Genomic DNA, 16,947 nt, shown 5'->3' with positions numbered 1-16,947 from the left:
AAAAGATACATCATTCAGTATAAACTTTAAAGGAAATGTTCAGTCTATATGAATAATGTCTCCCAATTCTACTGAGAGACACGAAAGAGGATTTAACTGAATAAGCACACACATATTACTCTTGCATAGGAAAACTCAAAATGATAATTTGTCAACTCCTCTAGGGACACCTGGGTGGCTCAGCAGTTTGGCGCCTGCCTTCGGCCCAGGGTGTGATCCTGGAGACCTGGATCGAGTCCCACGTCGGGTTCCCTGCATGGAACCTGCTTCTGTGTCTCTGCCTCTCTCTCTGTATCTCTCATTAACAAATAAATAAAATCTTTTTAAAAAAAATCCCTGTCAACACCTCTAAATGAGTTGTAAATTCAAAGAAATCTCAAAATAGCATAACCATCAGGATTGGTGGTGCGGGGGGGTGGACCTACCAAAAAAAAACCTGTTGAATTCATCTAGTTTACAATGAAATAAATGTTGGAAGTAAAATTAAATAAAACTGTGAGATGAGCCAATGAAATTTGGAAATACGAGAGTAAAGATGGGTCACTGACCCAAACATTTTATTTATTTATTTTCTTTTTTTTAAAGGCTTTACTTATTTGAGACAGAAAGAGAGCACAAGCAGGCTGGAGGGGAGAGAGACAAGCAGATTCCCGCTGAAGGAGACAGATCCCAGGACCCTGAGATCAGGACCTGAGCCAAAGGCAGAGGCTTAATTGAGCCACCCAGGAGCCCCTGACCCAACCATTTTAAAACCAATTATAAAGTTTTACTAATTAAAGCAATTTGGTATAGGATGAGTACTTTGGTGAAATAGAATGGAAAGTCCAGATGGGAATCTAAGGGTGGTGTCTCAAACACAAGAAAAAAAAAAAAGAAAAAAGAAATAGTATTTAGCAAATGTCTTGAGGAACAAACAGCAAATTACTTAAAAAGAGAAAAGAATCCTTCCCTACCTTACCTCTTATACCAAAATAAATGCCAAAGAATCAATGAATCCCGGGATCCCTGGGTGGTGCAGCGGTTTGGCGCCTGCCTTTGGCCCAGGGCGCGATCCTGGAGACCGGGGATCGAATCCCACATCGGGCTCTCGGTGCGTGGAGCCTGCTTCTCCCTCTGCCTATGTCTCTGACACTCTCTCTCTCTCTGTGACTATCATAAATAAATAAAACATTAAAAAAAAAACAAAGAATCAATGAATCCCTGTAAGTTATAAAAAGAAGCATGAATGATTTGATGTATAAATTTGTTTAGAGAAGACTTTTTATTATAATATTTTCTTTCTTTTTTTTAAGATTTATTTACTTGAAAGAGAGAGCAAGGGGGAGAAAGAGAGAGCACAGGTTGGAGGAGGAGCAGAAGTAGAGGGAGAAGCAGGCTCCCTGCTGATCAGGGACTGGGGGCTTGACTGGGGGCTTGATCCTAGGACCCTGGGATCATTTATTGAGTGATTGTATATACCAAGGTAGGGTACAAAATACATTATGTGGATCAACTAATTTATTTCTTAAAACGACGCAATGAGGGGCACCTGGGTGGCTCGGTTGGTTAAGCATCTCCCTTTGGCGGGGGTCATGATCCAAGGCTCCTGGGATGGAGTCCCACACCCAGCTTCCCGAAGGGAGACTGCTTCTTCCTCTCCCTCTGCCTCTCCTCCTCTTCATGCTCTCTCTTTCTCTCTCAAATAAATAATAAATAAAATCTTTAAAAATATAAAAATAAAATGGCACAATGAAGAAAGTTCTGTGCCCATCTTACAGATCAGTAAACTGAAGGCTAAGAGATCAAAGACACTCGCCCAAGGTAACACAGTAAATAATGGAGTAGGGATTTTAACCCAGGCAGCTTGGGTTAAATACTTCCTCCCAAGAATGTTCATGGAAATATTATAAGAGCTAAAAACAAGACACAACGCAAGTGTTTGGCAATCTAAGACAACTTGAACACTTGATGATAAATTCCTGAGGATTACCTGGCAGCTCTTACAGAAATGAAGCGGATCTACGCATGCTGATATGGAAAGATCCCTATAGTGCATCACTGAGGACAAAGCAAGGAACAGAACAATGTGTAGACTTAGTCTGCCCATCTTTTGTGTTTAAAAAGTGATTGTATAACACTGCCAATAGCCTATATGGAACCTTAGTGCAAATTGGTTGAAGGCATCTTGTCTGGGTGTTCACAGTCCCAAGGGGGATACACAGAAGATGCCTCTGTGCCTTTATTTTCCCTTCACTTGGGCACATTAGAGTTTATATGGATAAAGGTAATGGAGGTATACACATGGATAATAACGTAAGTATATACTGAGAACCCAAACACCTGCCTCCACTCATCTCACCATCTCCATTAACGTGACTATTCCACTGTCTTCATTAGCATGACTTTACTGTTCCCAAAGACTTCTGCTAGGCGCATACTGTACTGTTCATTTCAGGACCTTCTCACAAGACCCATCAACTCTTCAGTAGGAAGCATCAACAGATAGCTTACTGCATAAGAAACTTACAACTTTTTGAAAGCTTCACCTCCAAATCTTTACCTTGTTGCTTTCAACAGTCCTCAGCTGTTATATCCTGATCCTTAACTTATCCTTAACTAGATCCTAATTAAGTCTTGGCGCTTGAAATTACCATAAACCAAATTTCAAATTCTCAATGCAATCTGACTTTGCCCTTCCTCCTTGAGTGTGGCCAAGCCTCTTCGGGTGCTCTGTCTTAGCAACAGGTGTGTGAGGATGTTTGGGGATCTAGCGTTCCACAAAAGAATCATGCTAAAATGGGCATATGGATGTTTCTGGAAAGAATCACAAGGAACTTTATGAGTGCTTCCTTTTTGAAGAGAGACTGTATAGTTTTTCACTTTTACATTATTTTTGTATTGTATGAATGCTGTAACTGAGTACATGTATTACTTTTATTACTATTATTTTCAATGCCAATTGGGATTATCTGGTAGTGAGATTATGGACTTTTATGTATAAGATACTTTCGGTATCAAAAGTTTTTTTTAAAAAGATTTTATTTATTTGAGAGAATGAGAGAATGAGTAGGGATAGGGGCAGAGGGAGAAGCAGACTCCCTGCTGAGCAGGGAGCCCAACTCATAGCTCCATCCCAGGACCCCAGGATCAGGACTTGAGCCAAAGGCAGATGCTTAACCAACTGAGCCATCCAGGTGCCTGGTATCAAAAGTTCTTATAAAAACGAAAAGCCTGTGGTCAGCAACATCAGCTGTCTCATAAAGGTAAGAACTTAAAAGTAGCTAGCTTTTTCATTTTAACAACTTATAAAAAATTATAATATACCTACAGAAAAGCATATAAATCATAAGTGTATAGTTAGGTGATTTATCACAAATTGAACACACTCATGTAAGCACTATCCAGGTCAAGAGGCAGAAAGCTACTGGCACCCTGAAGCCTACTCTGGCCCAGTGTAGGCATGGGGTCTTCCTTCTCCCCAAAGGTAACCAGCAGCCTGACTTTTATTATCACATATTGGTTTTGTGTTCTTTGAATTGTATAAAAAACAGAAACACAAATTATATATTCATTTTCCACTAGATTTCTTCTGCAAAACAATAAGATGGTAAGCAGAAGCTATATTGTTGCAAATACCAGTTCACTTTCACTGCTGTATACTATCCCATAACATAAATATGCTGCAATTTATTTAACCATTCTACTCTTGAGGAGTATTTGGGAAATGCCCTGTGTGGGCTATTATGAATATTGCTGATAGGAATGCTCATGTGTATTCTTCTGAGCCATGTGCTCATGTGGACTGGATTCTCACCTAGAAGTAAAATTGCTGGATTATAATATGTGCAGGTATCCAATGGTAGGAAATGATGCCGAACATTTTCAAAGTTGCTCTAACTGCACTCCTCCAGCAGCCTGTGAGTTCTCTTTGTTCCACATGATCATCACTTAGTACTAGCCATCTTCCTAATGATTAATGAATTGGGCACCTTTTCATATGTTTATTGGACCTTGAAGCATTGTGTAAAGCATCTGGTCAAGTGCCTTGCTGATTTTTTTTTTTTAATTGGGATGTCAGATTTTTTTTTTTTTGGTAGTTCTTTATATGTTTTGGATATGAGCCCTCTGTCAGTTTCAAGTGCTGCAGATATATTATTTTTATGGCTTGCCTTTTCCCTCTCTTCATGGAGTCTGTTGAGAAATAGAACTTCTTCATTATCATTTAATCTGATTTGTTAAAATTTCATTATGCATAATGCTTTACATTTTAAGAACTCTTTGCCTATCTTAAGGGCATGAATATAGATGTCCTCTTTTATTTTCTTCTGGGAATTTATTATTTTACCTTTCACATTTAGATCTACAAAAAAAAAATAAAAAACCCTGAAGTTTATTTTGTGTATGATATTAAGTAGAGATCAAGTTTAATTTTAATCCCTTACAACCAATTGCCCATATAAGCATAAGGTTGTTCCTGGACTTTATATAATTTTATTTTTCTGTTTGTCTATCTTTGTACCAATTTCACAGTATTTTACTATCTTTTTGTAATAAGTCCTGGTTTTAGTAAAATGAGTTCTGGTTTGTTCTTTTAAAGATTGTCTTGGCCAGTCTCATTCCTTGATATTTGTGTATGAACTCACACATTCACACACACACACACACACACACACACAACCACACAATGTGTGGGGATTTTTGCATTTGTGATAAGAGTTTTTATTTCTTTTTTTCAAGTCTTGTAATTTTTATTTCTTGAAATATTACTTTGGGCAGGAAGAAAACAATGTTGAATATATTCAGGGTGATGGGCATCATTAAAAATAATGGCCATCTCTGTCTCAGTGATAGTCCCTATGGAAGAGATTTCAGCATTTGGCCATTATAGCGTTATATGATACTGGCTTTATGCTTCCTGAAGATGCTATTTGTCAGATTAAAGAAGTTCCTTCCTACTTGTCTGTGTTTTGTTTTGTTTTGTTTGGATTTTGGGGTTTGTTGTTTTCAGGTTTTTTTATTAACAGATGTTGAACTTTATCTAAAGCTTTTAAAGACATGGCTTTTTCCTTTATTCTTTTTAAGTGATGAATGCCATTGATGTTTAAATAGTAAATCAATCGCAAGTTCCTGAAATAAACCTAACTTGTTTGTCATACACTTTTCTTTACATATTGCTGAGTTCAGTTTGCTCATGTTGAGGAATTTTGAGCCTATGTTCACAAATGACTTAGCGAATAATTGTTGGGTTTTTGCCTCCTAATATTCCTGTCAGATTTTAGTATCGAGATTATACAGACCTTCTAAAACAAGTGTGGAAGTGTTCCTTTTGCCTCTGCAAAAGTTTTTGTCATACTTGTGTTTATTCTTCCTTAAGTATTGGGAGAATTCACTGGATGAGTCACGTGGGCCTAAAGGTCTTTTGTGTGTGTAGGGTGGTGGTGGAAAACATTTTTAAAATTTCAGATTTTTTAGTCTTTTATATAGAAGACTATTTAAATTCTACTCTCTTTTTATGTCTGTTGTGAGAAGTTGCATTTTCCTAAGAACTTACACATTTTATCCACACCTTTAAACTTATTGATGTAAAGTTGCTCATAATATTCTCTTCTCTCTTGAATGTCTACTCACAGTGAAAATGGGGTGAAGAAAGAACGTTTAGAATAAGTCCCCTTCATTAGCACTTCCACACACTGCCTGGTGCCACAGGACTCAGACGCCATGACCCCGGCTAGACCCCAGCCCACAGCGGTCTGTCTGTCCACACTGGGCAGAGCCAAGAGGCTCCCCCAGGTCAGGCCTGACAGCAGCCTTAATGTGCTAACTTGGCTCTGTCCCTCTCACTTACTTTTCCCTCCAATTCCCAGCAGGGTATTTCTAGAGGCCTGGAAAATCTTTTCTTCCACTTCCTAGTGAGACCAGTAATGAACTCTGAGAAGCCAAGCAATGTGTGTGCCAAATCCACTCTGCCACCATGCACACTGGATTCTGTCTTTGTTTTATTGTTAAGTCATTATCATTACAATAACATTGATGGCACAGTGGACTGCATTTTTATAAAGTCATCTGAAATAGTAGGAGCCCTTGCTTCTGGTAAGAAGAAAGGTTACCTTTAAAATTGACCGCAGAGGCCCTAAAAGATGTTACAAAAATGTGTATGTACCTTTTTAGAGATAGTTGAGTGCTTCCAATTATATCAGTGAGCTGAAGTTGGCATAGCAATTTACCTTCCACATTTAAATACGAAAAGAGAACTGGAGGAGAGAGCAGCCAATATGCATTTTTTTTTTAACCTTAAGTGAGAAGATATTTGGTACAGAGACAAGTCCAAAATAAATCAAGGGAAAAACAGTCTGTTAACTGGAAACAAAAAATAATGCCTCAATGGGATTTTCTTCCACCAAAAATAATTATAATAATATAATAATAATAATAATTCAACAGCTATGTCCTAAAGTAAGTGGAGGCATTTTAGATTTAAACATTATACATATAATGCATATGTTATTGTACTCATAAAAGCAAATAACCTGCAGAGAAAACTTGACATATGTTTTTCTGTTGCTCTAGTGATTCCTCAAAAAGAGATTTTGACGAGGAAAGAATTCAGAAGGGTTTTTGGGTTTTGATTTTTTTTACCCTGAAGGTTTTAAAAACATCTTTTTTGTTAAAAAAAAAAAAAAACCACCCCCCACCCCCCACAGACACCTTTGCTGTGCAGTGGCCTCCGGCTCCAGCAGCTGTAGCTCCCCTTCAAGCGGAGTCCATGTGGATGCTTTTACTGATCTCCACAGCCCTGGCTCCCACTGGGCTTTATAATATGGCCTGGCCCAGAGCAAAACAGGATAAAGGTACAAAATGTGGCCCACAAATATGAGAGACTGGGGGGGATGGTGAAGGGGGTAGGTGGGTAGGGGTGGGGGTGGGGGGTGTTTGCATATTCTGCTCAGGCTCTTCCCCTACAAGGCTCTGCCTCTTCTCAGTCAGCAGGACCAGAAGTCTCTGAGATCTGCCCTGCACTCTGGGCTCAGATGTGCCCTCTGAGGCACCCCTAGAGGCTGGTGGCCCCTCTATCTGAATCTGTCTTCCCAGAGAGTCAGTAGCCCCAGCAGCTGTCATGACTAACATTTGTTATGGAAGCTTCTCAGGGATGTTTTCCAGTCTTTTGTTCAGTTCTGTTTTACAAGGTCTGATTGGGTTGGGTAGCAGAGATGAAATAGGGTAGCATCCTCTTTCTGTTTGCAAGATTTCCCTTTGGTCAAGAGCTCACATGCATGTTGTACCCCAAAGATTCAGGCTTTCTGGGAAATAATGGCTTGGTGAACGAACAGGCCTTGGGTTTGACTCCCAGATGGGCCCCAGATGGATTGTACTGCTGGCTGGGCAGCTCTGGTGGCCCTAGGAGTGGCTCAGGACAGTGGCAGAAAAGCTTCCATCTTAGGGAGCCAGGGAGAGGCCAGCAAAAGACCAGAAGGAATGGGGCCCAGGCTCCCTCCCCTTGGCCAAAGGGTCTAGGGGTGGAGAATTTGGGGAAATTTGAGCATCACCCTTGGGGAGCTAACAACAAACAAACAAAGTTACCAAATAAAATGGAACCAGCCTTCTGGATATCTGCATTTCTGGATAACTTCAGATATACTTAAGAGGAATTTTTAAAGATTGTGCCTTTTGTTCAGGCCCTTTCAGTGCCAAGTTTAACCAGGGTTCTCCCAAACAGAGCTGGAATCATAGTGAGAAGAGGGTCAGGTCCCTGTCACATCACAGTGGAGAGTATACACTTGCACTTCTAACATCTCATTTGATCTTTACTCCAATTCTGGGAGGTAGGCAAGGCAAATATTATCATTCCTGTTGGAGAGATGAAGCACCAAGGCTTGAAAGGTTTAAAGAACTACCCATGGCAGAAAGTGGCCAATGAGTCCCGGAAGCCTGGTGCCCTGGGTTGGTCCTTCCATCACTGCTGCATTGCCTCCTCAAACTCATTTTTTTTTGGGGGGGGGAGGGGAAACGAGCTGCTCTCTGTGACTGAACACACCTGAAAAAGTGGGTTACTTAGCACTTCTCAAGCCATCCTGAGGGTAAGTTGGCAAGGTCAAAAGGCCTACAACCAAGGGAGCTCCTGGGAAAACCACATGTCTCACATATATGAATGAACACAATTGAACTAAAACGGTTCTCTAGAGAAATATTTGAAATCTTCGACCAGTCTGAGTCCTAACTGCAGTAAAATCCATAGAGATGCTATATTTAACATTTCAACACAAGTTAACAACATTTTGTTAAATACATCTTAGGAGGGGAGAAGGTGGTAGTTAAAAAGAGGGAAGGGCAGAATCTGGGGTCTCTGTGGCTCCTGTAGGCCACAGTTATGGAGGGGGAAGCAACTCTGGCTTCTGGTAGCCCTCATAGCACACTGTGCCCTGGGAGCTGCATGGGATTCAAGCTAATGGCCCTGTTGACCATTGGGAATGAGGTGCCTGTTGGGCCCGAGGCCATTCTTCAAACAGTCTCTCTCTTTGCCTTTGATGACTTCTTCCTCCTCCTCCTCCTCCTCCTCCTCTTCCTCTTCCTCTTCCTCTTCATCCTCATCATCACTCCTCACATCCTGGATGTTCTAGAGAAAGGAAAGAATGGACTGTAAGTGACAACCTTCCAGAAAGAGTCTTGAGTGAATACAAAAACTCGAATCCCAAACACAGAAAGAAAACCCAATAATCAAAAACCAAATATTCTAAAATAAATAAATAAATAAATAAATAATAAAAAATATAAAAAATAAAAAATAAAATAATAAAATAATAAAATAAAATAATAATAATAATAAAAAAACAAATATTCACCAAGGTAGACTATATCACAGGTCACAAAAGAAATCTCAACAAACTTAAAGAATTGAAATTATGCAAAGTATATTTCAAATCATAATGGAATTAATCTAGAAATCAATATAAAAAATAGAAAAATCTCAAAACAGTTGGAAATTAAACAACATACATTTGAAAATGGATCAAAGTAAGTCACATGGGATATTGGAAATATTTTTTACTAAAATGAAAATATAGTATATCAAAATTTGTCAAATGTAGCTAAAATGGTGCTTATAAGGAAGTTTATAGCATCATATGCTTATATTAGAAAAGAAGAAAAGTCTCAAATAATTTGAGCTTCTATGTTAAGAAACTAGAAAAAAGAAAAGCAAAGTAAACCCAAAGCAAGTAAAAGGGTAGAAGGAAATAGTAAAGAAATCAATGACATTGAAACAGAAAAAACAACAGAGAAAAGTAATAAAACCAAAAGCTGATTCTTTGAGAGATCCGTAAAATTGATAAATCACTAGTAAAATTGACAAAGAAAAGGAGAGAGAAGGCACAACTTTCCAGGAAATAAAGAGGAGATTTGACTATCAAAACTATAGATATTACAAAAATAATAAAATACAATGAACAATATTATGCATATGTATTTGGAGACTTAGATAAAATGTATCAATTCCTCAAAAACTACAGCCTACAAAATTCACCCAAGATGGCATAGATAACCCAAATAGTCATATAACCATGAAAGAAATTAAACTAGTTAAAAATCTGGAAAAACATCAACAGGCTCAGAACTTCTCACTGGCAAATTCTATGAAACATATAAAGAAGAGATAAGACCAAATTTCCACAATTTCTTCCATTAGATAGGAAGCGGAATATGTCCCAGTTTATTTTATGAGGCCAGAATTATCTTGATACCAAGATCAGAAAAAGACAATAGAAAAAAAAAACAAAACAACTACTACAGGCCAATATTTCTAATAAATATACACATAAAAATACCTCAACAAAATAGCCCCAAATGGCCCAAATCAAAACCAGTAATAAAAATAATAATATATCACAATGAAGTGGGATTAGTCCCAATAATGCCAGGCTGGTTGAATATTTAAAAATCAATGAAATATAATCCATCCTCTCAATAACCTAAAGAAAGGAAAAATATACCATTATATTAGTTGAGGCTGAAAAATCATGAAAAATTCTACATCCACTCATGATTAAAAAAAATCAGCAAAGAAGAAATAGAAGCTAATATCATACTTACAGATGAATGACTGAATGCTATTCCCCTAAGATTAGGAACAAAGCAATAATATCTACTTTCACCACTCCTATGCAACATTATATTGGAAGTTCTAGTCAAGGTAATAAGATGAGAAAAAGAAATAGAAGTCATACAGATTGGAATGAAAGAAATAAAAGTATCCCTATTTGAAGATGACATGATTATCTATGTAGAAAACCCCAAAGAATCTCCTGAAAGCATAAATAAATAAATAATAAAGAATCTCCTGAAAGCTCCTAACATTCATAAGTGAGGTCACTACAAAGTTGCAAGATACAAGGTCAATACACAAAATCACACACACACACATACACACAATCTTGATTTCTAAACACTAATGTAGTTGGCTGAAAAAATGTCCTCAAGGATACTAGGTCCTAATCCCTAAAACTTGTGAATGTCATCAGATATACTTTTCTCTGTTGTTTTTTCTGATAGGTAGGATTAAGTTAAGGATCTTGAGAAGATTATCCTGGATAATACAAGTATGCCCTATGGCCATCCCAAGCATCTTTATAAGAGGTACAATGGGAAATTCAACACAGAGAAGAGGCAATTTGAAGATGGATGTAGAGTGGTTATGGGTAAGGAATGCTGGCAGCCACTCAAAGTTGGAAAAGGCAAAGAACATATTTCCCCTACAGCTTCTGGAGGGAGCACAGACTTGCCATATCTTGGCTTCAGCTCAAATCTGATTATAGACTTCTGACCTCTAGAACTGTAAGAGAATAAATTTGTTGTTCTAAACTACCAAGTTTGTGGTATTTTGTTACAGTAGCGACAGGAAACTAACATGACTAGTAATGCCTAACTAAAAACTGAAATTAAGAAATCTGTAATATTTACAATAGTTTTAAAAAATAAAATATTTAGGTATAAATCTAACAAAGCATGTATAAGATCTGTATGTTAAACTTACAAAACTGATGAAAGAAAACAAAGATCTAAATAATTAGGGTGACATACTATGTTCATAGATTAGAAGGTTAAGCACAGTAAAAAATGTTAATTATCCCCAAATTGATCTATAGATTCCACATAATACCAATTAAAATATCAGCAAGATTTCTTGTGCATAGAGACAAGCTGATTCCAAAAATTATTTGGAAAGGCAAAAAACAAAAACAAAAACAAAAAACAACACAAACCAAATCAACCAACCAAACAAAAAAACCCAACCAAACAAACCAGAATAGCTAAATCAATCTTGACAAAGAAGAATAAAATTGGAGGACTCCAACTACCCCAATTTAAAACTTACTATAAAGTTATAGTAATAAAAACTGGGTGATATTAGCAAAAGGATAAGAACATAGATCAATGGAACTGCATAGGGAATCTAGAAATAGACCCACATAAATAAAGCCAATTGAGTTTTGACAAAGATGCAAAAGTGATTCAATGGAGAGAGAATACTGTTTTCAACAAATGGTGTTGGAACAGTTAGAAATCCAGAGGCAAAAAAATAAACTTCAAACTAAATGTCATACCTTATACAAAAGCCAACTCAAAATGGGTTATAGATCTAACATACAATATGAGAACTATAAAACTTTGAGAAAAACCCATAACTTGGGTTGGGTGAGGAATACCTAGATGTGGCACAAAAAAAAAAAAAAAAAAAAAAAAAAAAACTCCATTAAAAGAAAATGAATAAACTGGATTTCACCTAAATAACCTTAATATTATAAAAGATACTATTCAGCAGCACCTGGGTGGCTCAGTGGTTGAGCATCTGCCTTTGGCTCAGGTCATGATCCTGGGGTCATGGGATCAAATTCTGCATCGGGCTCCCTGCAAAAAGCCTGCTTCTTCCTCTGCCTATGTCTCTGCCTCTCTCTCTCTGTGTCTCTCATAAATCAATCAATCAATCAATCAATAAAATCTTTTTCTTAAAAAAGATACTATTCAGAGAATAAAAGGACAAGGTGTAAACAAGGGGATAGTATTCGGCAACTGCATAGCTGACATGTATGCATAATAAAGAACTCTCAAAACTCAACAATAAGAAATAAGCCAATTGAAAAATGGGCAAAATATATAAAAATAAACACTTCCTCAAAGAGGACACAGGATATCAAATAAGCATATGAAAAGACGTTCAACACCATCAGCCATTAGGAAAATGCAAATTAAAGCCATCATGAAATACATCTATAAACCCATTAGAATAGCTGAAATTAAAAAATACTGACAATAGCAAGTGCCGACAAGGACGTGGAGTGGCTGAAAGGAAATCTTACACATTGCTGATGGAAATGCAAAATGGTACAGACAACTCTGGAAAATAGTTTGATAGTTGCTTATAAAGTAAAACATACATTTACGCATATGTCAGCAATCCCGCTTCTGACTATCTATCCTAGAAAAATGAACACTATGTTCATTTTACATTGTGTTCATTTAAACATAAAACAAATGTTTATAACGTCTCTATTCATAATTGTCAAATCTGGAAGCAACCCAAATGTTTTTCAATCAGCAAATGGATAAACGGTGATACATGTGGACAATAAGATACTACTACCTACCAATAAAAAAGAACAAAATATTGACATTTACAAGCTGGGCGAATCTCAAAGGTATCATGCTGAGTGAAAAAAAAATTGGTTTCCAGAGGATACCTACCATATGACATGCTAATGTCATTTACATGCTCTTCTTGAAAAGACAACCTACAGGGATGGAGAGGGATCCCAGGAACGAGGGTGGAGGAAGGAGTGGTTTGGGGTGCAGGACTCATCCCGTATACTAATTATGGTGATGGCTACATAAATCTATCCCTGTGTTAAATTTCATAGAACTTTATGCAATGGGAAAAAAGTCAATTCTAATGATGATGTTTAAAAATCAAACTTAAAAGTATTACTTTTCAGAAAGCAAATAGTGTGGTTTTTCTCAATGAACATTTGCTAAGTAAAGTACCATTCATGTAGGCCTTTTGGCTGTCCAGAAGTCTTTACTGTTGGTAATTAGGATGTTTCCTGTTTTCTTTATGCAGGAACTCCTTCCAGGACAGTTCATGAAGAGGTATGGGTTCCTCTTCTTCCCTCATGGTATTCTCAAAGAAATTCTGTGAGGGGAAACTCCCAGAAGAATGACATGGCCCCTGAGGAAGGGAGGTGAAATTGCTACAGATCAAGCTTCATTAAAAAAGATAAAAGGTGATGTGGATTACTAGAACAATACTGAGTACTCAGGCTCTGGGCAAGGCCAGTGTCAGACATGACCCCACACCCTTAAAACTGGCTCACAAACATCTTTATCAAACCCAGACAAGAAAAGAAAATTCTGATTATAGACTTCTGACCTCCAGAACTGTAAGAGAATAAATTTGTTGTTCTAAACTACCAAGTTTGTGGTATTTTGTTATAGTAGTAGTAGGAAACTAACATGACTAGTAATGCCTGACTAAAAACCGGAATTTAGAAATCTGTAATATTTACAATAGTTTTAAAAAATAAAATACTTAGGTATAAATCTAACAAAGCATGTATAAGATCTGTATACATGGAGGATGGAGACTGGTTCTTGACAACCCATCTTTTAAGATGCCAGCCAAAGCCAGATGAGTTACTTTCTCCTTCTGTGACCAGAACCTGACCACCTCCGGGTATATGTAACCAAACACCTCCTCTGTGTACAATCTTGATGCCAAACATGGCTCTTGAAAAACCCAACATACACACGCACTGCTGCCTTAACCCCAGAAATGTAATGTCACAGGCTTGTCTCTGTACGATTTGCTCTTCTCCACAACAACACAGAAAGGGTCTCAAAATCAACAAAGCTCACTGTAAACGTTGAGGAATCAACTTGGTGTCTCAACAGCTAACATGTAATGGAGAAAGTCAGATGGGGTCCTTCAGGGAGCGGCCATGGTTGGCTGATGACTGCTTTCATGGACCATGCCCTTTGGGTCTCTTTTTTCTTCTTCCAAAGATTTTTGTTAGGGAACAAGGGGGTAATTTGAGTCAGAACAAAGAAAGTAATTCATCTCCAGAAAAACAGACTAGTATCTATTGGCCTGTCTCTCCAGAACTTAAGGAGCTTCTTCAACTGAGACATAAACTGGCCCTCAAGGATGCTCCCCATCATGCCAAGCCACATCTCCACACCTTCACCTCTAGGAAAGGGTCCTGGACCATATGCAGCCTTCCATTAATTAATGGCATCTAATGGTCATAAAAGTTGGGGAGCATTACTAACTTTCAGGAATCAGTGGCTAGGGATGTTGGCCATGCCATAGCATGCATGACATCCCAGTGTCCTGCTGGACCTCTGTGTAAGTGAAACCTTGTTTATGACTATCCAAGCCTGGAACCTAATGCTATTTTACATTCAAGCACAGTAATTCTTGCCTGGTTTTAATATAGTCTCAATTTTCCAGGAATGCAGCTACGTAAACAATTCAAAGGAAGGCTACCCCTTGTTTTGTTCGCAGCTTCACAATTTCAGGAAATCATCACAGATGACAGACAATAATACCAGTGGCAATTGCATCCCCAGTACAAAATAGCTGTGTCGGTCTGTGCTTACAGCTGGCCCGGTTATGTTGAGTCTCCACACAAGCAAGCACAGCATCTGTCAACCTCAGTATGTTCCCGAGTGTGATCTTGCACACGTATTAACATGTGAAATGGAGATCTTATCAGAAATGCCTTTCATTATATTCCTTGTCTACTACAATTGTGGCATTCTATTGCTTTTTGAAATTGTGATGATAGGTCGGTTATACCACCCAGGAATTTAATTTCAGGCTAGTGAAGGCGGCATGGGTCTGACAGGATTGAGAACCACGGCCTTAGATGATGCATCCAGCTCAGAAAGGATTTTCAGATAGTAAGACTTTGTTAGATGGACATGTAGGTGGTTACACATCACGCAAGCTTACATAATGTAAATTGGAAATTGTGTGGTATTCAAATATTGATAAAACCTCATATTATATTCACTTTTATCCTGTATGTGCCATCTATAATAAAACCATAACAGCAATGAAAACTTTAAAGGGATTTTTTTTCATTGCTTTAAAAATTCTCAGTGCTCTACCTATTCACCCTTCCCTCTCTCCCAGCCCCTGGTGACCACTGATCTTTTTACTGTCTCATAGCTTTGTCTTCTCCAGAATGTCATATGGTTGCAATTGTAGAGAATCCGAGTATATGGTCTTCTAAGTCTCTCACTTAGTTATATGTATTAAGTTTCCTCCATGTCTTTTCATGGCTTATGAGTTCATTTCTTTTTATTGATAAAGAATATTCCATTGTCTGGAGGCAACACAGTTTATGTGTATATTCACCTATTGGAGGACATCTTGGTTGCTTCCAAGTTTGGGCAATTGTGGATAAAGCTGCTGTAGACACTCATATTATACATATCCACATGCTGGGTGCTAGCCTAAGGAGTTAGTATGAATAATAACATTCCCTCCTCGCAGTAACCCTAGGACACAGGAGCCACTCTCTTTATTTTAAAAGAGAGGAAATGGAAGCTCAGAGCTCAGCCTTACAAGTCCACCCAGCTAAGAAAGGCAGACAGGAGGAGAATCCTACTCTAAGCTTAGAAACTGAACCACAGTGCTCTACAGACCCCTACTGGAGTCATTTGCACAAACACTTGAGACAGGGCACCCAGGAGGCAAACACTCAGTTCTGTTTGAGGTCAGTTCTCCATATAAGAAAGCTCCCTCTCCCTTCCTGTTGAGCAGAGCACCAGCACCTCACCCTGTTCTGACTCTGCCCTTGGAAATAGCAGGACTGACTTTGAAGCATACAATCTGAAATAATGAAAATCATCCCTAATTACTTATTTTTACTATGTGAAACAAATACCAACATATTTTATTTTGTTCTGTGTCATTGCAACAATGATGGTTGGAAACTGACTGGTGACCTACTGATCTACCACCCACAGTTTGAAAAATGTTGCCTTTGGGTATGCCAGAAAAAAATGAGGCTTTTCTGCATAGCCCAAATCAGACAAGTTTATGATATGAGCCATAATCCACATCCTGCAAAGCACCTTTTCACAACTCCAAGCCTTTCCCAGTAATGACAACACTTAACAGAAATCAAAAACAAGTCAAGCTTGCTCTAGTGGAACAACGAATTAAATACTTGCTAAAGGTCAAGCCACCGTGTTTTCCGGAACACTACCTGTCTGCTTTGATGGAGTGCCAAGACTTTGCTTCCACAGCAGCAGTGAGTCCCTCTCTTGGAATCAGCCAGTTTCTTTTCTTGCAATGCCCTTCCCTCAGACTGTTCTCTGAACACCAGCCCTGCTCCTTCCCCACTTTTAATTGTCAATGGGCTGCTAGAACTTGTCTACCAAATGTTGACCTAGAACCTTCCTACAAATTGTTAAAGGCCAAAGAAAATGCAGGCATAAAGAAGGATCCAGAACCTTCTTTGAAGAGTGAATTGGATCTGGGCTTCAGCAGCCAGAGGGCTGTAGCTATTTGGCTCAGTTCTCACACTTGTCAAAGCAAATCAAAGCTCACCTGTTTACCATGATCTGCCCAACTGAGCTTCCCCTCAGTGAAGATTTCAGCAGCTGCCATTACAGAGAACACATTACTATTTGACAAGTAATAACATTCTTCTAGATAACGTTCTTCTAGAATTAGCAAAGATATCTAGCGTGCAAGTGAACTTTTCCCAGATATGATTGGGCCCTCTAGAACATATTATTCGTGATATTATTCATTCCACAATTGCAGTGGATGAATATAATGTTTTTGCAAAGTCTTTTAAGAGGCCCCTTCTCACCTGGCAACAACCTTTGGTGAAAAGAATGAAGAACAAGTTATTCAGGTAGGAGAGACCTCGTCACAAGTTGTAACGGGGCTTTGGAGCCCCCACA

General features: G+C 38.3%; 1 protein-coding gene across 10 annotated transcripts in view; it reads right to left on the bottom strand.

Annotated features, from left to right (window-relative positions):
• Positions 1-8,195: 8,195 nt before the first annotated feature.
• CERS3 (ceramide synthase 3) overlaps positions 8,196-16,947 on the bottom strand; it is a 121,221-nt gene continuing 112,469 nt past the window's right edge. For 9 of the 10 annotated variants that reach the window (XM_072796897.1, XM_072796856.1, XM_072796864.1 and 6 more), the window contains one exon: positions 8,196-8,590. In XM_072796897.1, the coding sequence (XP_072652998.1) occupies positions 8,420-8,590 (171 nt within the window). In that variant the 3' untranslated portion in view covers positions 8,196-8,419. Of the gene's footprint in view, positions 8,591-13,008; positions 13,193-16,947 lie in introns of all 10 variants that reach the window. The other variant, XM_072796907.1, reaches the window with a different exon arrangement.

Source organism: Canis lupus, chromosome 2 (assembly GCF_048164855.1).
Source record: "Canis lupus baileyi chromosome 2, mCanLup2.hap1, whole genome shotgun sequence".
NCBI classification, from domain to species: domain Eukaryota; kingdom Metazoa; phylum Chordata; class Mammalia; order Carnivora; family Canidae; genus Canis; species Canis lupus.
This window is presented reverse-complemented; position numbering and strand designations above follow the sequence as displayed.